Consider the following 25,882-nt stretch of genomic DNA (forward strand, 5'->3'; position numbering starts at 1 on the left):
CCCCCCCCGCCGACCAGTTCCGGAGACCCAGCCCAGCACTGGGTCCATTTCAACCACAGGCACTGGAAAAGGGAGTCTAAGAAAAACTGCAGAGAACAGACTGCTGAACAAAACGATGAGAAGATCACACACCACAGCTCTGACACAGGAGGGCCAAACAAGACCGGGTGCCAGGCCGGCCTGCAGACAGGAAGAGTGGGGCGAGCGGGCTCCCCAGCGGTCAGACCTAAGTGCACATCGCAGGTCAGTGCGTCCTGCGCCAGGTGTGGGAGGGAATGGCTTTGGGGAAGACACAGGCAGCATAGGACAAGGAACAACCCTCACAGGCAGTGTTTCGACAATGTCCAAAAGGATGGAGACAGGACATGCCCAGACACCCCTGCTCTCCCCGCCCCCCGTGCTCTCAGGAGCCTCCTCCTCAATGTGTGCTCCTCAGCAGTGAGCTCTCATTCACATGAGAAAAGGCGGCAGCATCTTCCCAGCAGAACAAGATGAAATGGGAACCAGAACAAGAACCACCCAGGCCTGGGAGCCGTGGAGCAGAGAGCGGCCCTGCAGGAGCCACAGCAGCGAGTTTGCTCAGCGTGCCACCGCCCCTGGCCGCCCGGCCGCCACTCCTGCTTACGTTACAGCAACAGCTCCTGCCTTATCCCACCACGGCCCGCTCTCCAGACGCAGACTAACCCACCTCCACTCCCTCCAGCCAGGATCCCTTCCACACCGTCCCACAGCCACACCTGACCGCACAGTGGTCTTTCTGCCCTCCCACCCAGGGCTGTGCCTGCACTGTGGGTCCCCAAGTCTCAGAGGACCCTGCTTCCCCTCAAGGAGAGGCCTGCTCAGTGGCGCCGTCAGGACGGCGTCTGGAGCATCTAATCCAGTGCTGTCCCTGCTGCCCCACCGGCTCCGTTATATGTGGGTTTCTCGGTTGTGAATATTCTATTTCTTAGTGTTTATTTATTTTTCATTAAAGTGCAAAAAATTGGTCAGATTTTCTCACTTATGTATTCCCAATAGCTACAAAGTGCCTGGCACATGAAAACAAAAAATACTTGTTGAACCAATAAATTAAAGACAAATCAAAAAAGAACTAACCATACCTCTTTCAAAACTATGCAGATAACAAAACATTAGTAGAAATATAATTAATATTTAAAATGTAATTAGGAATAATAATTTTGAAATACTAATATAATTCATATATGAAGGATTTAATAACACAATCAATACCCCTGACCTAAATTATAGAGGTAGAGAGGCAGTTTGAGTTTCTACTATACATATATTCCATCCAAACACACTAAGGATTTTTGGAAAATCTGACATTTGTAAAGGCCAAAACAAAGTCCCCAATTCTACCATCAGGAGGCGACATTCTGACCATGATTCAATAAGAATAGAATGAAAAGAACAAAAGGCACCGCCGTGTTTCCTGGAAGCCTGGCATTGGACTTCTGGTCATGCCCTGGTGGCCAGCGCTGCGCTAGTCCTGCGAGAAGCTCCATGGAGAGGTGGGGAAGGAGTGGGAGACCTTCCTGTGCATCACTGCGACTTCCTGTGAATCGATAATTATTGCAAAACAAAACAAAATGCTAAAAACAGAAGTCCAATAAACTTGTGAAACCAGTTAGTCATGCCTAAAACTTACCATACTGAACTATGGTCTGTTTTATTAATAAAACAATCTATATATATAAAAGCCTAATATGCAAAGTGTCCTCTCAGGAGTTCAACCGACCGGGAGTTCGATTACTCACTATGACATGTGCTGACCACCAGGGGGCAGTATGGAACAAAGGAAGGCCCCAGCCAGCAGCCGGCAGCCAGCAGCCGCGAGGGACCCTACCCATGCACGAATTTCATGCAGTGGGCCTCTAGTCTATATATATAAAAGCCTAAGGACCGGCTAACTGTCTGGTAGCTATAATGCACACTGACCACCAGGGGGCAGATGCTCAATGCAGGAGCTACCGAGTGACAGCAACTTTGCAGAGTGCCCTCTCGCACTCCAGGACCCCTCAGGGGATGTCGGACTGCCGGTTTCAGCCTGATCCCCGCAGGCCAGGCCGAGGGATTCCACCAGGTCTCTAGTAATTCTATATTAGAAAAAGTGATCTGCCACTACAGGCTAGGGACAGAGGGAAGAAGCAGAAAACAGTATTTCTCTTAAAGTCTCCCACTATCCAAGGACTATGGGAGAGGTTTTAGACTGCGTTTGAAGGAATCCTGTAAGCAGTGACTTGAGTGTACCCTCTTTCAGAAACGGAGGCACTGAATTTTGGGAAATTAATTTGTCCACGGTCACACACACTGGTCACTGTGTTAAGCGGCAGAGCTGGGATCTGACCCTCGTCCTCTGAGAAGCCAGGTCTAATCTTCACCACATCATGACTCCTACCATTTAGCTTAAAACAACGACCAATGTTCACAGCAGCTAAACGTATCGAACGATCGCTCACTCAAGGCGCAGAGCCAAGGCGGGAGCCAGCATGCACCTTCTGTCTGGGAAACCCTTTGTCTCGAGCTCCTTCTTAGCACAGGCCAGTCCCTTGGCGTCCACACCTCACACCTCTGTGGACTCCGGACGGTGACATGACCCACGCACACCACACTCACACCAAGCACACCTGGGGCCCACACTGCCACAAAACACAGGGTACTCATCCTAAGCACGGCAAACTCAGAACACACTCCAACCAGTGCTAGCCATTCTGCCAGCAAATGAGTTTGTGAAAACACACACCTTTTGGCTTTAAAGGTTTAAGGACTGTGGTTGTTGCAGGTAAGGGATTAAAACCTGTCATGTGATGGACACAGAACATGCACGCTCCTGCCCCCACTCCAGTAGTGAAAGTGATTTTCCAAGACCTTCATTCAAGAGGAATACAAGTTTTGCACTAATACCTTAAAAGAGATGACCATTCCCTGAAAAAAATACCTGAATCCATCCTCCCACAAAGGGATAACAGACAGTAGGAAAGACATGGGCAGCGGCGGCTGCCACAGAGCAGGTTCCGGAAGCTTTGCAGACTGGCCAATGGAACGACGCAGTGCACTGTTCCGTCAGATGTCACCAACAATAATCAGAGGTGAGAGCGTCACTGCGCTGGTTGGAGGAAAGTTGTTTGAGGCCATCCAGGCCTAGAAGACAAACCGCACAACTCTGCGGTGAGGGACCTGAGGACAGGTGGAGGCAGAGCTGGGGGCTACCTTGCACCCCGCCCTAGCCGTGTGCTCTCCCAGCACTGGTATCCCCCGCAGCTACGGTGCCGGTTCTGTGGGGAAACAGGGCACACGTCCAGAACAGCACCTCGGATGGCCTTGGGCTCCTCTCTTTACTAAATGTCCCGGGAATGGGTCACTGAAGTTGGAGCCTTCATTCCAGTTCTCACATGTGTGTCTGAGTTTCACCTTGGGATTTCCCACAAGGACAATCAAGGGGAATTATTCCCAATGGGAAGATCTCTAAAGTAGCCGACAAGCTGTGGGTGTAAAGAAGAGGCTCCCCCTTTGGCACCCACACCTGAATGCACCCACACAACACGTGCCAGTGCCGAGGCCAGTGGTCCCTGCAGCGCTGGGTGCAGGCCAAGTGCAGCAGCAGGAAGCACGGTGCTGGTGAGGGCCAGGCAGGCCTTCCCAGTGAGCACTCACATCCTCTTCCCTTCAGGACGCAGGCGTGGCCCTGCCATCCAATTACTCCCGGAAACAAGGGGTGACCGACACAGGCATTATTGTCATTTTTTACAGCCCCTTTGGAGAGTTTGCAAGGGAGTTACATTGTTTAAGATATAATTTTTAATGGGTGGGTAGCTAGGTGTTTTTCAGCATGGTTTTTAGTATGGATACCTAACTCAAAAACCCCTCTAGCCACAAAGCCCTGGATTCATGCTTTACTGTGAAGGACTCTGGTACTCAGATAAACCATTTTTCCATGTGCTGATAATTTTCAAAAACAAAATTTTGGTCCTTCCTATAGCTATGTCCTCAGGCAATTTTAAAAACAGTAATATTTGCCCTGGCTGGTGTGTGTCGGCCTGCACAGCAGGGTTGCAGGTTTGATTCCGGGTCAAGGGCTTGTAGTTGAGTTGTAGGTCCGATCTCCACGTTTCTCTCTCTCTCTCTCTCTCTCTCTCTCTCTCCCTCCCTCCCTCCCTCCCTCCCTCCCTCCCTCCCTCCCTCCCTCCTTCCCTCCCTCCCTCTCTCCTTCCCACTCTGGAAAAAATATCCTCGGGTTAGAATTAACAAAATAAAACAAAACAGAACCTGCAATATTTGAATCAGGGTAGATGACACAGGGCGGAGTCTAGGAGGCTTCCTGCTGCACTTACTCTTGGAATTAGCGAGGGTGCCGCTCACCCTGGTGTCTTCACTCAGGTCCACAGCTGGAATCACAGGAACAGCTGTTTAACTGAGCTGTTCTTCACTTACAGACAATTCTGGATAATCTAAGATGATGTTTCCTTTCCTCCTCTGCTAGCAGAAACCCGAGACAAATGTTTTTACTACCTAGTTTGCCAGAATCAGAAAATGAATGCGTCTGCTCGTTGCCTTTATCCTGGGTCTATATATTTTCTCTTCATTTTCTAGCCACCTGAAATTAATGACTAAAAAGTTCTACCTATTTTGGTACCTAGGATCTTTAAGTCATTCATTCATACAGATATTTTAAATGCTCACCTGAGGATGTTTTTATTGATTTTAGAGAGAGAGGAAGGGGAGGGGGGAGAGGGAGAGAAACATCGGTCCGTTGCCTCCTGTACTGGGCCCGACCCGATTGAACCTGAAATCTTTTGGTGCCCGGGAGGGCGCTCCAACAGACTGAGCCACCGACAGGACAAGTTTATATATTTTTAAGGGAGAAGCATTCATAGGCCAATTAAGTTTTTAAAAATTCATGTTTACAAAAACTTTCAGGATAACACATGGTGAGTACCCCCGAACCTTGAGTGTAAATGCAGACTGTCTCATCTATAAAGCTACCTGTTTTCATTTAACCACTGAGTGGCTTCTCTACGTGCTTCTACTTCTGAATAACTTGCTATAAACAGAAATCACAGGGGAGAACACAGGCTCTGGGACCAACAGACCCGACTCCAGCCCAGCACACAATAGTCATCTAAGCAAGTCCTAAAATGTTCGCGTTTTAAGAGATTTGTCTGAAAGAGTTAATGTATAAAGATAATAATAAAAAAAAGAATTCATGGAATTTACAGCTGATTCCACTGAAAAACAGGATCAGAGAAATCTTCCTTCTATAACATAACACTTACTCTTGAAAAATATAAAACTCTCTGACAGCACATTTACCTACTAGTTTACATGCCAAGAAATAAATATTTGTAGACTATAGTTACAGGAACCATTCATTACTGACAGGTCCATAAAGTCACGTAGGTTCTTTTGAAATATATTTCGTATTAGGAATTACATCGTATTTTTATAAAGTCTAAAAATCTAGCTATCACATAGTACCTGCTTAGTGAAATGTGCTGTGATTGCTAAATTAATATACTTTTGGCGTATTTCCCTAAGTAATCTAGAAAATTCAAAATTATTATCAAAAAGCTCAGGCCTTGTAATCTGAATTGCTACCGTGGAGCTGAGGACAGGAAAGACTGCAACCAGAGGAGAGCGGGCACAGGCAGTGTCCCAGAGTCTCCACGCACACGGCCCGATCACAAGCTTACCAGTGTCACCGGCGGGATCAGCTGTGCGCGGTCTGGGAGCTGGTGTGTTTCGTGGTCTGGCAGCAGCCGGAGATGGAGCCGGAGCCGGAGAGGAAGGTGCGCTGCCTCCGTTCGCCACACGGGAATAGCAGTTCTGCACCACAGCGTGGGTGGGCGCTCGGCTGTCTGCTCCACCTGCACCTTCAGCAGCCAACCTTTAGAAGCAAGATGCCTGACTTCAATGAGCTCAGTACAATTCAACAACTTCTCCTCAAAATGTTCATAAGAAACAGCTACCGAGTTCTTCACATTCAAAGAAAATGACAGAGAGAGCAATGAACAAATACAGGGCATGCTTTCTTACGTAAAGATTTAAATTACTTTTGGTTCTAAGCATATCCCATACTACCAGACAAATCTATACTGAAAAATACAACTATACTAAACCAAAATAAGTTCTGTCCCTCAAAATAATGTTCAAATTGTACATTTTAAATACTCAAGTCTAAGAATACAAATCTTTATTTTAAACTAGTGGCCCAGTGCACAAATTCGTGCACATTGAAAGGAAATTAATTAGAAGAAATATATATTTTTTTTAAAATATATGTTATTGATTTTTTACAGAGAGGAAGGGAGAGAGATAGAGAGTTAGAAACATCGATGAGAGAGAAACATCGATCAGCTGCCTCCTGCACATCTCCTACTGGGGATATGCCCGCAACGAAGGTACATGCCCTTGACCGGAATCGAACCTGGGACCTTTCAGTCTGCAGGCCGACGCTCTAGCCACTGAGCCAAACCGGTTTCGGCTAGAAGAAATATTTTAATATCACTATTTGCCCTTTCTCTATAATAGAAGTGTCAACCAAATTCATGATCGACAATGACAGATGGAAACACATGCGTGCTATTGGCACCAGTGAGAGCTTTACATATATAGATAAACTCGCTTAATCAGACCTGCTTTCTGATGTAGCTAAACTTTTTGCAGCCCAGTGAAGCACCCCAACTTCTCTTTCAGGTAATTGTCAGCAACACAGCAGTAAATATCAACACGAAGCAGATTATTATTATAGATCACACAGGGAGAACAAAGGGTGAAATATTTAACAGCAGCAGTGTTTGATTATATTCTGTGCAGTAAGAAAACCTGAAGTCATTTTCAAGGTCCACTATTTCTTACTTCTTTTCAGTTGGGTCAAGTTTCTAAGCTTTCTAAATCTCTGTTTTCCAGCTAATGAAAAGAAAATAGGATTCTACCGAGTCTCCTATCTACCTACTCCAGGACTTCTGTGAGGATCACATGAGATGAGGCAAGGGAAAACGCTTCACAGACATTTGGTTACAGTGTGAAAATGTTTCCACCTGGCTATAAAGCAAGTCATGTTCCTGGGCTGAAGAAACTGCAAGGAGGCTAGTTGCTAGGGAGAGGAAACTGGGTGTTGCTACGTGACATCATTACCCAGATGGACATATTAGCCATATATATATATATATATATATATATATATATATATATATAGAGAGAGAGAGAGAGAGAGAGAGAGAGAGAGAGGATAGATGCTTTGAAATATCTTGTGGAAAAAAGTCAATTTCAAACTATTGTAATTCTATTGATCAGAAGAAGCTCATAATTGTAGTGCCTAGTAATAATAATTTACAATCAACATTTGAAAACTGCAAATAAACAGAAACTGGAAACAAACAGAAACCACACCCACGAAAGCAGATATTGTGACCTTCCCTGGCAGTGGCCAGTGGCCGGCCTGGGTGACACTGTGAGCCCTGGAGGGAGAGCAGTCCCACCACACCTCCCCTCTGTCCGCTCCCACAGAGCAGCCTGGCTGCTATCCCAGGGCAGGAGGACAGGGACACTGAGGCAGGAAAGTTAAAACACAGCCAGACAGGGCAGGCAATGGGCAGCCAGCCTGTAACTAACAAGCCATTATCTCCCCCAGCCAAGGACACAGCAAGTGGTTAAAAACCTCCCTGAGGGGAGGATGCAAAGGGAGGGGAGGGGAAAGGAAAAGGGGCCATTTTACCCCTAGGCAGAGAAGCCTGCAGTCTCAGGCTTGGCAAGATAAGGCTGCCAGGGGCTTCTCATGAATTCTGGGAAGGCCACACAAAGTAAAAGTAAAAGGGACCTTGAGAATTCATCTGCACCCAAAGAGTCAGCAGGAGTTTTATAGACAGGAGGGTGTATAACGCCTCGAACCCGCACCCCACCTGCTCTTCAGATGAGCTGAGAGCCTGTCTGTGCTTCCTAAGCCAGATGCATAGGTTTGCTGGCTTTGCTTTTTCAATAAAGGCACATGCTCTAACTGCTTTAACAATAGGCTTTCACAGTGCAGTCAAGGTCTCTGTATAAATCCATTTACATGAGAAGACAAGGACGAGGTTGGGGCAGCTCTCCCGCTGGCTCAGGGGGCGCTCCTGTCTGGTATCACCTCTCTGGTGTCCCTGAGAGGTGCCTCTAACAGCTTCGGCTAGGTTTTCTTTTTAAATATAAGTCAGATCCCACCCCTCCCCTTAAAAGCCATTGTACCAGGAGTGAGATCTAGACTTCTCACCATAACCACACAAATACATTTTAATGAACATAACTGTGGTGCCCTTTCAGTCCTTAATTTTGTCCAAGTAAATTATAACATGGACACTAAATACATTTACTTAAGCCAACTCTCTCTGCTCAGGGCCCTGCAGGAGCAGGGAGAGCTGGGATTGCGACTAGTGAGGTGACCCTGTGCTGGAACGTGCCTCTCACCCAGCAGGCCCATTCACAGCAATCAGGCTACCTTCAGGTGTTCTGGTTGTTCCATTATATTTCACCTACTACATGCTTTTATTCCTATTTGATGACTGCACACAGAAAGCCTCTCTTAATTACCATCTAACGTAAATGCGAGCGAGGATGAGAAATGGCAGGCTGGTTTCTGGGGAAAGACCATGTGTTTTCTTCCAGGGTCCACAGGGAGCTGCGGCTCCCACAGCAGGAAGGTCCCCAGTCCCCGCCCAGCCAGCCTGCTTCCTGATGACTTGGTCTACAGGCAGTGGTAAAAGCCCACTCGCAGTAAGAAAGAATGAAGCTCCGACACGCTACAACATGGGCGAGCCAGACAACGAGGGTCCCATGTTGTACGGCTGCATTGATATAAAATGTCCACACAGGACAACCCCGGGGACGAGAAGCAGACCAGAGGCTGCCGGGCCAGGTGGAGACGCGTGCTCCCTGCGGGTGATGTGCGCTGTGAAATCAGACGGACGGACGGACGGACGAACGGACGGACGGCCCCAGCTCTGTGGCCCACCGCTGGTGTCCCCCTGAGGGCTACTGGGGGATGTGCATTATACCTCAATACAGCGGGTTTTCAAACTGCTTTCTCAGGAAGTCAATCAACATGACGTTCTAAGTTCTAGGCAAACGCTAAGCTGAGGCTACAGGAAGCCTTCAGGCAGGGGAACGGCCCAGTACTTTACCGCGAGTGTGAAGACGCTTTCTACCTGCTCGTCCTGGCCGAAGGCTCTCCGTTCTCACGTAAGGCATCACCATTCTGCTGTATTTCTACTGAACAACGAGAAAGAGAGAAATTGGATTTTATACCTCCTGCTGATGTTTCCCTGAATTTTGCAGACACTCAGGAGCTTACTGGTTGGGGCCGAGCTGCAGCTCGTCAGATTTTCTGGCTCAATCGCCAATCCGTCCAGCACCACCGTTAACTCGCCAGTTTGCACTACGCCGTTCTTGTTCTCCAAGGAAAGTTTTAATTGTTCTTTCACTCTTTCCACTAGAAAAAGAAAATCCTAATTTGAAAGCTTTTGCTGTATACAAAAATGTTTCAGAAACCAGAACTGCACGTGCAGCATGATTGACGGCCCCTGGCTGCGCGGGGAGGGTCCTTTGCATCCGGCCCTCCACCCAGGCCGCTCCCTCCCGCCTGCTCGCCCCACCACAGGCTTCCACAGCACATCAGCGCCCTTTGCTCGGCATGAACCTCAGCGACATGTGGATGACAGGCCAGCCTCACCCAGACAGGCTCCTGGCCCAGGCCCCTCAGACCTGTGCCCGCAGCACATCCCTGCCAAGTCGAACAGTGTGGCCTGATTCAGCTGTGCACCCAGCTGGGTGGTGAGTGAGCAATCAGGCTGCTTCGAGCCTCCGTCTCCTCCAGGCAAAATGGAAATAGTAAGAGCATCACACCAAAGGGACTGTCACAGGTCCAAATGCAAGGGCACACAACACACGTGGCCCACGCCTGGCACAGACGCGCTCAGTGAGTGGTCCCTCTGTGACAACACTTTTCCTCTAAACAAGGCCGACTGTGTCCTTCCTGCATGAGGGTATCTAGTTCTTCCTGAACCCAAGGTCATTTCGCTGCACCTTCTTCTATCCCACAGAATATGTAAACCTCCTGATCAAAGAAAATCTTGCAGAAAACCCACCCCAAACATCTGTACCAACATAGATCTCATTTCCACTCCACATCACAAACAACAACAAACATGACTCGAGAAACTTGAAAAAATACAAAAGCTAAAACACACACACAAGAACCCTACAAAGCAGGCATCCGGCTTTACCTAGGCTAACGGTGCAGACCTGAAGAACCCAGACTGGCTCCATTCTACTTCACTCACCCTCTCTCCACTCAAAGTACCTGCAATTTGGTGATTTAGCTTCTTGTGCTAACACACTTAGCCGTTTGCACCGCCTCTCGAGGCATAGCCTCGGAGTCCCTGCAGGCAGCGCTCAGTGCAGGCCTCTGTGCGGGTCTGCGCGTGTGTTTGCCGGCCCATCCCCAGACTCGCTGGCCTAGAGTTCACACTGCCACCGCAGTGTTCCCCACCGTCTGCTCCTGGCACAGCCAATTCCGAATTCTAGCTGATACGCCTCTGCAGATGCCTTTTCCTCTGGAGCTGCCTCTGCCTTTGGTGTCATGCTTGTCCCTGCATGTGTCCAGGCACCTCTCTTGACCACACTGCCTGGGACAGTCAGGGCCTGCAGAGTCACGTTTCCACCAGTGCTCACTCCCTGGCCGCCATCTCTTCAGTTGTCTCCTCGGCTCCACCCTCCACTCCATGGCTCACCACTGCCTGTGAGTGGCCAGCCACACTCACTCCTCTCCACCCGCCCGGGCAGAGCCGCATGGGAGCAGCAGACTCTTGGCTTCCCAGGAAGGCTGCCACCCTGCTGGCCGGGCTGGTGCCTGTACCACCATCCCTGGTGGCGAGTGCATGCTGACCATCACCTAGGCGTGCTCGTCTGGCTGTGTGAGGGCAGCCCGGACCCAGCTCAGTGCCCTGAAGCTGCTACCAGCATCGTCCACAGTTCTCCCTCGGTGTGTAAGCTTTGCTTTGTCCTTTGCTTTTTAACATGTGTATTTTATTGTTGACAGTATTACAGATGTCCTCCCCCAATTTTCTCCCCTTTACCCTCCCCCGCCAAGCCTTCACCGCACTACTGTCTGTGTCCATGGTCTATGCATATAAGCAGGTAAGTCCCTTGGTTAATCTCTTCTCACCCCCCCCCCCCCGCCCCCCGAGATCTGTCCATCTGTCCCATGCCTGGGGTCTTATTTTGTTGGTTGATTCATTTTGTTCATTAGTTCCCACATACAAGTGAGACCATGTGATACTTGTCCCTATCTGACTGGCTTATTTCACTTAGCATGATGCTCTCCAGGTCCTTCCGTGCTGTCTCATAGGGTAAGAGATCCTTCTTTTTCACAGCTGCTTAGCATTCCATTGTCTTTGGCCTCCTTTTTAAAGAAAGGGGGCCTTGGAGATCACCTGGCCTCTGCAAATATCACCACTGCTACAAACACCTGTCGGTCCAGGACCTACTGCTCTGCCAGGTTGGGGTGGTGTGGTGTGTGTGTGTGTGTAAGTGTGTAAGCATGCTTACATCATCTGCTCTCTCACAACTCTGAACATGGAACACTGGGCTCTACCATTTTTGAATCATACAATTGGGGCAATCACATGACAATTCTCATCTACACTGTATGTGTGGGGGGATTCTATTACAGTGCAATCCGCCAGCTCAGATCTCTCCATCCATGGACAGCAAGCTCCTGCTGTGTGCAGGGGCTGTGGGAGCAGATGCGCCCTGGCCGCCTGGCGTGGTCTCCGCCTTTCACTCCCACTCATCCCTCCCTCCCTGCACTGAACACCAGCCCTAGGGGCCATGGGCATGGGCTCTGCCTGGGGGTGCAGGCCCTACCCTCTCAACTACATAGCAGCCCCCAGGACAGCACAGAGACCCTGTCTTCGCCGTCAATGGCGCATCGCAGACTCTGACACAGATAGGTGCTTGAAGAAGACAGTGCTGTCCTCAGGGAACTGGGAGCTACTCTCTGACCTCCCAGAAACCCCTCCTCAGTGTTCACAGGACGGAACAGTCGAGGTCTCTGAGAGCCGGGCACAGACCAGGGCAGTATCCCGGAATCCTGGAGTTGTTGAAAACGCACACTCTGTCCCCACAGAAGACAAAAGGTCTTCAAAAATCGTTTTTAAGGCATTTCACCCTTCAAATTTAGCTCAGAGTCACATCTGAACCTATTTTTAAAAATGCTTGCACACTGTATTACTTATTGCTAAGTATTACATTATCCTAAAATACAGTCACTTAAAATAACACCGGCTGCCTCTTATTGCTCAGTTTCTGTGCTCAGGGGCTGGGGAGGGCGGTGGGTGCTGCAGGGACAGCCTCTCCGGCTTCACAGTGCCTGTGAGGAGCCTGAGACCCAGGCAGAAGCTGCACTGTCGTCCAGGCCAGCCCCAGGGGGCTCTGTGCCTCGTGGCGGCCACATTTCACTTATCACCCAGACCACGCGCAGGAGGGACACCGAAGCAGGAGGCTGGCCGACACACGTAAACGTGAGGGCAACGGATGCAGACCCAGAGTGAGCGAGGCGGTAGGCAGGGCCCAAGAACAAAGCGGGCTGTGACTCCAGGCCCTCCCAGCACAGACCCAGCCAGTGCGCCCCAACTCACAGCCCGTCGGGCTCCCTGCCCATCAGGTACCAGATAAATCTCAGAATCTATAAAAGAACTTACAGAAAAAACAAAGTAATAAGTGTGCAAGAGGAAAACAGAACTATCAAATACAGGATTAGAAGGGTTCTCTGAGCATAAACATAATGGAAAATGAATTAACTTTTATGATCAAAATGTTAAACTTCTACAAATTAAAACAGGATAAAAAAAGAGGCAAATGATTAACTGGGAGGTAAAAAGTAAGAGCTCTTCTAAGTTAGTGAATGAAAAGCAGCAAACCAACAGAAAAATGTGCAAAGATAAGATAGTCGTGCACAATGAAAGAGAAATGACCAACAAGGACCTGGATTCATTGATGCTGAGCAGTGCTGAGAAGAAAGCTCTTCCTTGTTGTCGGTCAGGGTGCACACACTCGTGGGGGCCTCCCGCCCGTGCAAGGTGAGGATGGCCTGGCAGGAAGGACAAGCCACAGCCCGAGCCTGACAACCGCCCATTCCCCCTGACCTAATCATTCAATCCTAAGAATCTAACACAGAAATGCACTCATATCATCAGATATAAAACACTGTCTGTTCTATACCTCAGCTTTAAAGTATCTTCGTTTGTGCTGACACTAAGTAAATTTCTAAAAAGAGAACTTAAGACTTAGTAACCGAAACAAATAACTAGTATCAGCTGGTAAATAAGGCTAAAAGCAAAATCTTTTAAAAACATATTTTTATTGATTTCAGAGAGGAAGGTAGAGAGAGAGAGAGGAACATCAATGATGAGAGAGAAAATCATTGACCAGCTGCCTCCTGCACTCCCCCCCTCACTGAGCCACACTGGGCTGAAAGCAAGTTTTTAAGTAACATTAACATGAACTGTGCTCTGTCCTCCAGTCTAAAGGCTTCTCTGCTGTTTCCCTGCCGTTCAATGTAGGAGAGAATGTAAGTGAACTGAATAGATTTCTAAATGGTTTCCTTGACAACCTAAGTTCTCGGTTTGATTCCTCCATCAGACACTCCTCTCTGGAGAGCTGTGGCCCGTCAGACTCAAACTGAAATAGGCAACGCAGTCCTGCACCCACGCCGACGAGGGACTTGGCCACGCTCCTCTCTCACTCTCCACCAGGGACAGTGACAGACTCTCCTGACCTAGCTCTAGCCAGGCTCCCGAGCCACCTGCTCAAACAGCCCTCCCCTTGGCCCACAAAAACTGCACACTCCCAGCACACTTCCATCCGTGCCCTCTGCCCCCGGAGTAAGAGACGTGAACAGACCCCAGCACAGAGCCCGCCAACTCGCCATCAGCACCCCACGACGCCCGAGCCCCCGGTATAGGCCTGAGCCCCCCTTCCTAAAGCTTTACCAGAAAGGGCTTAGCTTCGAGGGTGAGTCCCTCCTCTGCCCGAGATGGGCTTGTCCCTCCTCCGCCTCGGGTGTCCTTCTCCAGGGTCCAGCGCCACCCCTGTGCCGTGCAGTCATCAGGAAGGCCAGGCCCGGTCTCCTGATGTCCACGGAGGACAGAGGTGCCGAATGCTCTCACCAATGTGTCTGACATTTCACTCTCCTGGTTCCACTAGCCCCCCTCCTCCCTCGCTCCCTTGCTCCCTCTGAAGGCTGGCCCTGCCTGTGCAGTGCAGTGCTGATGGCAACCTCCCTCTGGCTCTTGGTCTAGTAAGGGATAATAGATCATTTTCCTTTGCAATTTAAGAACCGGTGGGGCTAGAGAGGCACAAATCATCTCAGATATAGGTGTCTAATCCTGATGACACAGAGAAAAGAAAGCTACTATACCACGTGTATCCGCAGAGCCAGTTAAAGAACGTCCATCATTCAGCCTGGTGTTCACGTGATCTGCACACGCAACTGAAGGTTAATTGGGGCAAAAACGAGGCTTAGACCACAAGCGTTCCGTGTCTGAGAGGGCTGTCTGGGCCACGGCCTTGGACACGCTGCCCAGGCTCCTCCTGAAGCTGGCGAGGCCTGGGCCTGGAGCCCCTGGGGCTGAGGTGAAGCTGCAGGGACCCTCGTGGGACACACAGATCCTGACGCTGGCTTGGCTGTGGGCTTTAGGAAGGCTGTGGGTGGCTGTGTTCACACGACACCATGAAGGCCGAAGAGGTGAACGTCCTCAAAAGCAGGAGATGACCGACTCAGATCAGTCCACCCTCCTCCCCTCCCCGACATACACCAGGAGAAAGGACATGTGGAAATAGACATGTTTGAGAACAAAATGTCAGGGCCTTGAGGACAGGAAGGAACTCGCCTCATAAACCTAAAGTGGGTCGATGACCTTGACAAGGACAAACATCCTGATGTGGAGACTGCTGGGTTGGCATCACAGCGGAGGAGGGGCGGGGTCAGAAACAGTGGACTCCGTTTGTTCTATGTTTCTCCCTGACATTCAATAAATGCTTATTTGGCAACGGAAAGTCCTAGATCTAAGAAAGTAAGAATATAATTAATTTATGGGTTTCTAACTTTCCTCAAGTTATCAGAGCCCACAGGTAGAATATGCCACTTCTGGGAAGATGGAAAGCTTTGCACCAAGCATATCAAGAACATCGAAACAACACAGGCAGTTTTATTTTTAAAAATCACAAGTAACTAGAAATAGGAGGATAAGCTGCTAGTGAATGGAAAAATAAAGAGCAACTAAGGTCTGATTTAAAAGATTGCAGAGGTCAAAAGAATAAATCCTTAAGTTGTATGGAATATTTCTAAGATCTTAAGTAAAGGCAATAAGATGCATTGCTTCACATATGCTATGAGGAAAGCTAGAAACATAATGGTAAACATCAAACGTAAAAAACAACATTGGAGGCAGCAAAGCAGGAGTTACCAACAGAAGGGAGGCCACGCGAGCAGAATCGAGATGACGCCCACAAACAAGGACGCTCATAGGAATACGGCGCAGCGAATGGCAGGGATCCCAATGTGAGAGGAACTTAGAAGCAGCTACATTTGGGAATTTTCCTAAAGCAAAACACAGATTTCAGACGAGCACTTAAGAAAATGAATTAAGAAGCTTCCAGAATCGACCCTTACAAGAAAGCCAATCTGATACTGACTCTGAAAAATTAAAACTCTACAAAAGAAACACGTAAAGTAAACAAACAAAAATAAAGGAAAGCTATTTTTAAAAAACAAACAGGAATGGACTCTGGTTTTGAAACACAACATAATAAAAACAGTGCGGGCTGCAGGCCCACAGGGCAGGCAGGAGCGGCCCATGGGCTGCAGACATTGACATGAATTAAATGAGGTGAAATGCAGAGCTGGCTCCTCAGCTGCACCAGCCTCGCTCAATGCTCACTGCGGCCTGTGCCTAGTGCTGCCCCCTGCGCAGCACAGACACGGCACAGCCACGACCACGGGCCACAACAGCTTCCGGAGAGCCGTGTGAGCGAGCCAGGCAGACTCTGCACTCTAAAGCCAGGAGAGAACAACATACTCCCCCCAGCAGACCAGCGTGGCCATATCCGGCCCTGGGAGCGGAGACGAGAAGCGTGGGCTCTGCTCAGGACAGGGGGCAACAGGAAGTGCAACCTGTTATCACCCGGTCCCTCTGCTCCTCCTCTGCCTTCTCTGAGAGAGTCTTTGTAGTTCATCCTTTTTTAGGTGATTCTACTATAAATATCTGTCCAATGAAAGACAAAGAGCTAACAGAGAGCATCATTACTAATGAAAGAATGAGATAAGGAGAGTCGTTTCAGCTCCATACAACACACATAAAAAATAGTTCAGGATGGGACCATGATCTACAGAAAACGTGTCATCCCTACACCAGAATGACAGTCGGAGTCTCTTCAGTTACAGAGGGTTACTACACTTTATGTTTTCATTTGGGAATTGTTTATTACACCCTGTACCAAAAAGGCTTTAGGGGATGTTTAAATAAATTTATGTTGAAAGATAAGGGTAGTTTAGAAAAAGTTACATTCCAATAGCATTTAGACAAAAATACTGAGTCCACCCCACAGCCTGCTTCATTGTCAAGACTAGGGGGCGCTGCTGAGTAAGTGGAACAGCCACACTCATCCATGAACAGAAATTCAGTGCCATGAAACACCGGGGAGCACAGGGGACATGAACTCAGATGTGTAAGAAACAGGTTCCCCAGCGGTTAAGTCGGGAGCTGCTGGGGACAAGGGCATGAGTGAGCCTGTGTGTGCTCACGTGTCCAGTGCTGCTCCATGCTTCACGTATAGCCAGGCTGCATGTGAGGCTCTACTGAACTCTGACTTTTGGCTATGGACAGTGGAAAGCAGTGAAAACCCAGATGAACAGAGAGGCCTTTCAAGCTGCTTACAAATCCTATTATGTTTGTGATTTACAGTTTTATAAATGTCATCTCCAATCGCTCTCACAATATTCCTCACAAGGACATACCGTGTCCCTGTCCCTAAAATTACTCTAGAACAGTGGTTCTCAACCTTCCTAATGCCACGACCCTTTAATACAGTTCCTCATGTTGTGGTGACCCACAACCATAACATTATTTTCGTTGCTACTTCATAACTGTAATTTTGCTACTGTTATGAATCGTAATGTAAATATCTGATATGCAGGATGTATTTTCATTGTTACAAATTGAACATAATTAAAGCATAGTGATTAATCACAAAAACAATATGTAATTATATATGTGTTTTCTGATGGTCTTAGGCGACCCCTTTCGACCCCCAAAGGGGTCGAGACCCACAGGTTGAGAACTGCTGCTCTAGAACATCTCGGCCCACAGTGCTTCCTCTGGTTCCAGTGACCACCTCCCCATGGCAGCCTGCCTTCCGAGGACCGTATCCCAGCTGCCCCTCGCTCCACCAGTTTCCAGGGTCCTGCCGGAAGCCCCGGGGCTCTGCAGACACGTGGGCCCAGGGCTCCTCCGTGGGTGGCCGGCGTCAGTTTGTCCTCTGCTCCTTCTCTCAGCTCCCTCCTCTCCGACCGCGCCCTGAACACCTGTTCTCTGTGGCAAGTGAGAGCAGTGCCGCACAGCCCTGCACCTGAGCCTCGGGACATGCAGACTCCACTCACACAGGTGCCGATCATCAAACACTTTCTGGATGTAACACACCTCCAAAACATAATACCCTTTTATTAGTAACCTGTTCCCCTAGGCCAGTGAGTGAATTCTCGTTTGACTGTGGTGACAGGAATGTCTTTGTTGGATTATTTGGTTCATAAGCAGTTTTTGTTAGTTTGCTTTTTAAAAATAAGTCTGTCCAGCCAGCATGGCTCAGTGGTTGAGCATTGACCTATGAACCAGGAAGTCATGGTTCAATTCTCTGTCAGGGCACATGCCCAGGTTGTGGGCTCGATACCCAGTATGGGGCGTGTAGGAGGCAGCCAAACAATGATTCTTTCTCATCGTTTCTATCTCTCTCTCCCTTTCCCTTCCTCTCTGAAATCAATAAAAATATGTCTAAAAATGATAATAAAAATTAATCCCACAATACCCCCCAAATTGAACTAGAGCTCACTCAACTGATGCCTATCAAAAACTCAAGCCACGTGCTAAGCCAAGAGGCTGAATGAAAGGCAGCCAAGAATGTAATCAATCATAAGTGTATTTTTAAAATTCGTCAGGTTGTCTAGGGTCCTATTAATTTCCTATGACTGCTAATCAAAATCAAGCACCTTGGACTCAGAGGCTGTGCTGCAGTCACAGCTCCGCAGGCCCCCGTGCCCGAGCAGGTCGGCACCCACACACCGTGACCTGGGGGCAGCATTTCCCGGGTCAGCGACACCACTCCCAGGCATGACGACTTCTCCCTCAGAAACACAAGCTACCTGTTAGCCTTTGGGTTCCAAGATACGTTCAAAGTGTCTAAGAGAGACTTTACGGAAGCAAATGTTAGAACAAAACTTACACTTTCGGTTGTGTGTTAACAGAGCCTGCCTCAGGTCCACAGCCGCTCTTCCTAACAGAGCATCCGTCCGCAGGGTGTGATGGCTCCACACCCGGAACTCCAGCGTGCTCTGTGCGCTCACACTCCTGAGGACGAGCAAAGCAAGGACATGCGTCACTCAAGTGCCCATGGCTATTACATCACTTACCTCAATTACCTTTTAAAGCCAGGATTCAGTTTGAGGAAAAAATACTGTATGAAACAGTAAACTACTTGAATTACAAAAACAATACTTAATTTCAAGTACATCAGCACTTTAAAAGCTAAATAAGAATGTTTGTACTTAGCAAACCAAAATACCACCTATACATCGAGTCTGAGGCTTGCCCTCGCTGGTTTGGCTCAGTGGATAGAGCATCGGCCTGCAGATTGGGGATTCCCAGGTTCGATTCTACTCAAGGGCACATGCCTGGGTTGCGGGCTCGATCCCCAATAGGGGACGTGCAGAAGGCAGCCAATCAATAATTCTCTCTCATCATTGATGTTTCTGTCTCTCTTTCTGTCTCCCTTCCTCTCTGAAATCAATACAAATATATTTTTTTTAAAAAGAGTCTGAGGCTTCACAATAACTATTTCTATTTGAACAAATTTCTCAACATTTAAGACAATTGATGGCACTGGTTCTAATACACAAATTTATAACATTGTACTTCAGAAATGCCAAAATTAAGAATAATTGATTTCTGCTCTATTTCTTTTTGCAAGACAGGAAGAGAAAATATGGCTACATGAAAATACTTTACTTTATGAAGCTAAAGCAAGGATCATTTCGCCTCTTCTGTAAAGGAAAGAAAATTAACCCACAATTTTTTCACTTTGAATTGACTATTCATACTGGAGCACAGCAGTCATTACCATGAAGCTTTCCTACGAGATACTAATTTTTAAGATTCCAAGCGGCACACTTCCCTCTGAAGGCCGCGTCCCCTCTGCGGTACTCACACAGTCAGCTGCTCGTCCCACTTGGGATTGGAAGAACTGTTGGATTTTGCTGTTTTCTTAATTTCTCCATCTACAACTACTTCTGTATAGATTGCTGTTCCAAACCAGTTCTTTTTTCTTTTTAGTTTGGCACTAGAAACTAACAGAAACATGACAATCACTGTGAATATATGTAGCCAGAAAGCAGTATTTATACTAATAAATCAATAAAAATGAAACGGTGCTACTTGTGCAACTAAAACTCTTTTCATTGACAGAATGAAAAAAAACCCACTACAACAAGAATATGATAGCCCTAGCCGGTTTGGCTCAGTGGATAGAGTGCCGGCCTGTGGACTGAAAGGTCCCAGGTTCGATTCCGGTCAAGGGCATGTACCTTGGTTGTGGGCACATCCCCAGTAGGAGGTTTGCGAAAGGCAGCTGATCGATGTTTCTCTCTTATCGATGTTTCTAACTCTCTATCCCTCTCCCTTCCTCTCTGAAAAAAATCAATAAAATACATTTTAAAAAAGAAAAAAAACACACAAACAAAATAAACCAAAACATGAATATGATAATGCCTGAGAACCATTTGAATTTTGACAGTATTATTGAAATATATTGCACATACCCATATAGTTTACTCACTTCAAGTATATAATTCATGGTGGTTGTGCAACCACCACCATAATCAATTTTTAATAATAGTCACCACCCCAAAAAACACCCCTTTCTTCCCAACTCCCCTTTCCCCAGCCCTGAGCAACTATAGTTGCCCCTTCACCAATACAGGTTTAAACCGTGGGGTTCACTTAGTTTGTTTTCAATAAACATATACAGTATTGTATATGTATTTTTTTCTTCCTTATGGTTTTCTTCATTGTCTTTTCTCTAGCTTACTTTATAGTGAGAATACAGTATATATACAAATAACATACAAAATATGTGTTAACCTTCAGGTCTACAGTTGGCTATTAGTAGTTAAGTTTTGGGGGAGTCAACAGTTACACGTAGGCCCAGCTGATGTGGCTCAGTGACTGAGCATCGACCCATGAACAAAGAGGTCACTAGTTCGATTCCCAGTCAGGACACATGCCTGGGTTGTGGGCTCAATCCCCAGTGGGGGGCATGCAGGAGGCAACCGATCAATGTCTCTCCCTCATCCATGTTTCTATGTTGCTCTTCCCCTTTCTCTAAAATCAATAAAGACATATTTTAAAAAAATCATTTGATATGGCCCTGCCAAGGCATTAGGGTGAGTTAATTACAAGTAAATGTTTGACCAGATATAGCAAGCTAATTTTTAAGTTGATGCTTTTGTATGGCCCTCAAATTATGCTATAAATATCCAAATAGCCCTTGGCAGAAAAAAGGTTCCTCAACTCTGACTTAGAGCATTGTCCCAATACTGCAAGGTTGTGGGTTTGAGCCCTAGCAAGGCACATACAAGAATCAACCAAAGGCCCTAGCCAGTTTGGCTCAGTGGATAGAGCGTCGGCCTGAGGACTGAAGGGTCCCGGATTTGATTCTGGTCAAGGACAACATGCCTGGGTGGCGGGCTCGATCCCCAGTAGGTGGTGTGCAGGAGGCACCCAATCAATGATTCTCTCTCATCATTGATGTTTCTATCTCTCTCTCCCTCTCCCTTCCTCTCTGAGATCAATAAAAATATATTAAAAAAAGAATCAACCAATTATACAAAAATAAGTAAAACAATAAACTGATGTCTCTCTCTCTCTCTCTCTCTCTCTCTCTCTCTCTCTCTTAAAAACAAACAAACAACAACCCAGTTATACTTGGATTTTTAGCTACTTAGGAGATTGATGCCCCTAACCCTCAAATTGTTTAAGAGTCAACTGTAGTAACCTACTTTCTTTTTAAAAAATAATTTATTTTCAGTTACAGTTAACACACAATATATTAGTTTCAGGTGTACAACATAGTGATTACACTATGTGATCACCCGATCTGACACCAGACATAGTTATTACAATATTATTGACATATTTCCTATATTTTACATCCCCATGACTTTTTATAACTGGCAATTTGCACATCTTAATTCCTTCCCCCTTTTCATCCAGCCCCCAATGAGCCTGAATTCTGGCAACCATCAAAATATTACCTGTGTCTGAGTTTGTTTGTTCTTTTATTTTGTTTTTTAGATTCCATACATAAGTGAAATTACATGGCTTTTACCTTTCTGTGTCTGACCCATTTCACTCAGCATAATATCCTCTAGATCAGTGGTTCTCAACCTTCCTAATGCCGCGACCCTTTAATACAGGGTTGTGGTGACCCCCAATTTCATTGTTACAAATTAAACATAATTAAAGCATAGTGATTAATCACAAAAACAATATGTAATTATATATGTGTTTTCCGATGGTCTTAGGCAAACCCCTGTGAAAGGGTCGTTTGACCACCAAAGGGGTCGCGACTCACAGGTTGAGAACCGCTCCTCTAGATCCATCCATGTTGTTACAGATACAAAATTTCATTCTTTATAGCTGAGTCACATTCCATTGTATACATGTGGCACCTCTTCCTTATCCATTCATCTATTGATGGGCACTTACGTGGCTGCCATATCTTGGCTATTGTCAATGCTGCAATGAACATAGGGGTGCATAGATCTTTTGAATTCATGTTTTGGGTTTCCTCGGATAAATACCCAGAAGTGGAATTGCTGGGTCCTTCTTGTCTCATAGCCTTCGTTTTCCAGTCTATTTTGTCTGACAGAAGTACTGCTACCTCAAGTTTGTTTTTTTTCTCGTTCCATTTACGTGAAATACCTTTTTCCATCTCTTTACTTTCAGTCTGTGTGTCTGGATCTGGAGTGGGTCTCTTGCAGGCAACATAGATAAGGGTCTTGTTCTCTTATCCCTTCAGCCACGGTATGTTTTTTTGACTGGGGCATTCATTCTATTTACATTTAAGTAATTGTTGATAGGTGTGTAGCTTCACCATTTTATTATTCACATTTTTTATCCTTCTTCTTCTTCCCCTTCTTCCCTTCACCCCTCCTTCTTTTTCAAGACTTTAACACTTCTTATAATACTTGTTTGGTGGTGGTGAACTCCTTTAGCTTTTCTTGTCTGGGAAGCTATGTATCTGTCCTTTGATTCTAAATGACAGCCTTGCTGGGTGAGTAGTCTTGGTTGTAAGCCCTGGCTAGCTATTCATCAGTTTGAATATGTCTTGCCACTCGCTTCTGGCCTGCAAGGTTCTGCTGAGAAATCAGCTGAGTCTTATGGGAGCTCCTTTGTAGGTAACTAACTGCTTTTTTTCTTGCTGCTTTTAAGATTCTTTCTTTGTCTTTAATCTTTGGAATTTTATCATTATGTATCTAGGTCTCTTTGGGTTCATCCTGTTTAGGAGTCTCTGCACTTCCTTTTTCCTTTACCAGGTGGTAGAATTTTTCAGTCATTATTTCTTCAAATAAGTTCTCAAGTCCTTGCTCTCTCTCTCTCTTCTCCTTCTGTTGCAGATGTAGTTATGCCTGATGTTGTCCCAGAGGCTCCTTGAACTATCCTCATTTTCTTAGATTCTTATTTTTCCCCTTGTTGTGATTGGGTGCTTTCTGCTACCTTGATATCAGTACAAATTCAGGATTTGTGCTTTGCTTTCTAAGACAAGAAGCATTTCTTACCTGTTCATTTTAAACTAGAAACAACTGACCTCACAGTAATGAGTGCCATGGGAACCACAGGGCATCTCCTTCTTACCCTGCCTGACTCCCACCCTCCTGAGGCAAATCTTCTAGTGGTCAAGGCATAGAGCTGCATACACACCCCCTCCGGTTTTACATCCATGTGGTAGCTCATTACACACTATTCCATGCCCTGCTCTTTCAATTAACAATATTCTCTTAGAACATGGCTCCTACTGGTACGCATACTCATTTCTTTCATTTCATTGTCTACCTAGAATTCCACTGAGTGTGTACGTGTGTATATATACACACATACACATTTATAATAATTTATATATATATTTACATAACACATACTAAAAATTCTACACATATTTATATATAACACGTATATTACAAACCATATATACATTACTCATAGGAAATTACCTTGCAGAAATTTATATTATTTACATAAACAAATATAAATATACTTAATTACATAAATTATACATTATTTATAATTATGAAAATTATATAATACTTTCTAAATCATAAACTAATGTTTATAATTATGTAAGCAATATCAATTCTCCAAAATAAATTTCTAGAAGTAAAACTGTTGGCTTAAGGACCATTCCTCCTTGAATCATGTATTCCAACTAGCAAGAATGAATTATCTAAAGTCCCCTAACCAAGGCTCTTCCATGCTCTTGCAAATGCTGTTCCCTCTAATGCTCTCTCCTGCCAACCTAATTGGAGATGAACTCCGATTACTCCTGCGCAAATTCAAGTGTTACCCTCTGTGAGTCCTTCTCTTATACATTCTGTATGTCCATAGGCCCCTGCAATCCCAAGCGGACCTACGACACCTTCTTCTAGGTCCTCACTGCATGCAGTTAACCATCACTCTGCATGGTAACTGTCCCACCACAAATCCCTGGAGAACTAGGGCTTATGTTGCCACATGTGTAACTCTACTTAACAAATATTTGCCCAATGACTGAATGGATGGCTAAATGGATGAAAAAGGCCTTCAGCTTCCTTCTCTATCCAAATAATCATTTAAGGGCCAACTCGATGATGCTAGTTGCAGTACCCAAATTCTCCTACCAAAGAGGACCTATCTTCTCCACACCCAGCACAGGTCCCATAAATACTTACTGGACATATAAAACACCTTTAGAGGGTGTCTACCATGGAGGCCTGTTGCAACAAATACACTATAGCATGAATCTAAAGGAAGAGATCCTTATGGAATAAATCTGCTGAATTCAGATGGAAAGAAAGATTTGCCTGGGAACCACTATTTTACACTATTATGGAAGTAACTTACCAGTTACCTGTAACTGCAACCTTCCACTGTGGTTATTACTAGTGTCAGACCTTGGGGAAGCAGTGGCCATGTCCCAAAATTCAGCTTAAACCTATAAAAAATTCAATTTATTCATGTGTTAAACAAGAGATTGTAATTTTCCATATGATTAAAACTAGTCAATCAATTAAGAAAACACACTGATACAATACTGTCAACCCATCACATGCTGATACAGTCAGCTGTCCACCATTTAGAACTGAGACTTAGTACTATAAGCATTACAGGTGAGTACGGCCATGAGCCATGTCTGAATTACTGTGAGAGAGGATCCAGGGTCACGTGTTCATGTGCCCATTTATGACATATTCTACTATTTATGCATGTATGTATTCCTGAACCACCTCAGTAGTTTGCTCGATACCCTTTAATATTTAGTGTGCATTTCCTAAGAATAAAAATATTCTCTCAAATAACGATAGGACAATGATCAAATTCAGGAATGTAACTAGTATGTTATTATTACCTAATATATATTGTATTGCATCAACCGTCCCAACAATGCTGTGTTGTTTTTTTGTTTGTTTGTTTTAATATATTTTATTGATTTTTTACAGAGAGGAAGGGAAAGGGATAGAGAGTTAGAAACATAGATGAGAAACATCGATCAGCTGCCTCCTGCACACCCACCATCGGGAATGTGCCCGAAACCAAGGTACATGCCCTTGACTGGAATCGAACCTGGGACCCTTCAGTCCGCAGGCCAACGCTCTATCCACTGAGCCAAACTGGTTAGGGCAATGCCGTTTATTGAAATTTTCAAACACAGGGTCGAGTTCAAGTCTATATGCTGCATTAATTGTCATGTCTCCAGTCACTCTTGCATCTTTCTTTTGTTAAAAATATGTTTTTATTGATTTTAGAGAGGAAGGGAGAGGGAGAGAGAGAAACATCATTTGCCTCCTACATGCACCCTGCCCTGGGATGGAACCTAAGCATGTGCTCTGACTAGAATTGAACTGGTGACCTTGGGTGTACAGGACTACGCTCAGCCACTGAGCCACGCTAGCCAGGGCTTGCATGTTTCTTTTTGTAGATATTCTTTTGCAAGTTCTACTTCACTCCTCCATCCCAATTTTTATTTTTTAAATAAATACAAAGCAGAGCTACCTCATCTTTCTTCCGTGTGACAAATATTTTTAACACATTTATTTTATTTTTTTTGGTCATTCGTATATTTTCTTATGGTTGATAGTATTACAGATGTCTCCCATTTCCCCCCCTTTACCCCCCTCCTCCCAGCCCCTGGGTGCCCCCACCCCCACATCTTCACTAACATGGATGGACCCGGAAAAATATGCTAAGTGAAATAAGACAATCTGAGAAAGACAAATATCACAGGCTCTCACTTATTTGTGGAATCTAATGAACAAAATGAAGTGACAAACAAA

The 25,882-nt window shown here is 46.0% G+C and overlaps 1 protein-coding gene across 1 annotated transcript in view; it reads right to left on the minus strand.

Annotated features, from left to right (window-relative positions):
* The window catches only part of WWP1 (WW domain containing E3 ubiquitin protein ligase 1), a 78,498-nt gene that overhangs the window by 21,404 nt on the left and 31,212 nt on the right, over nt 1-25,882 (minus strand). The window contains exons 5-10 of the mRNA XM_023764294.1: nt 24,453-24,543; nt 19,504-19,642; nt 18,523-18,647; nt 9,320-9,457; nt 9,174-9,237; nt 5,691-5,884 (exon numbers count right to left, since the gene is read on the minus strand). Of these exons, the coding sequence (XP_023620062.1) occupies nt 5,691-5,884; nt 9,174-9,237; nt 9,320-9,457; nt 18,523-18,647; nt 19,504-19,642; nt 24,453-24,522 (730 nt within the window). The 5' untranslated portion in view covers nt 24,523-24,543. The remainder of the gene's footprint in view (nt 1-5,690; nt 5,885-9,173; nt 9,238-9,319; nt 9,458-18,522; nt 18,648-19,503; nt 19,643-24,452; nt 24,544-25,882) is intronic.

Source organism: Myotis lucifugus, unplaced genomic scaffold (assembly GCF_000147115.1).
Source record: "Myotis lucifugus unplaced genomic scaffold, Myoluc2.0 scaffold_327, whole genome shotgun sequence".
Classification (NCBI taxonomy): Eukaryota; Metazoa; Chordata; class Mammalia; order Chiroptera; family Vespertilionidae; genus Myotis; species Myotis lucifugus.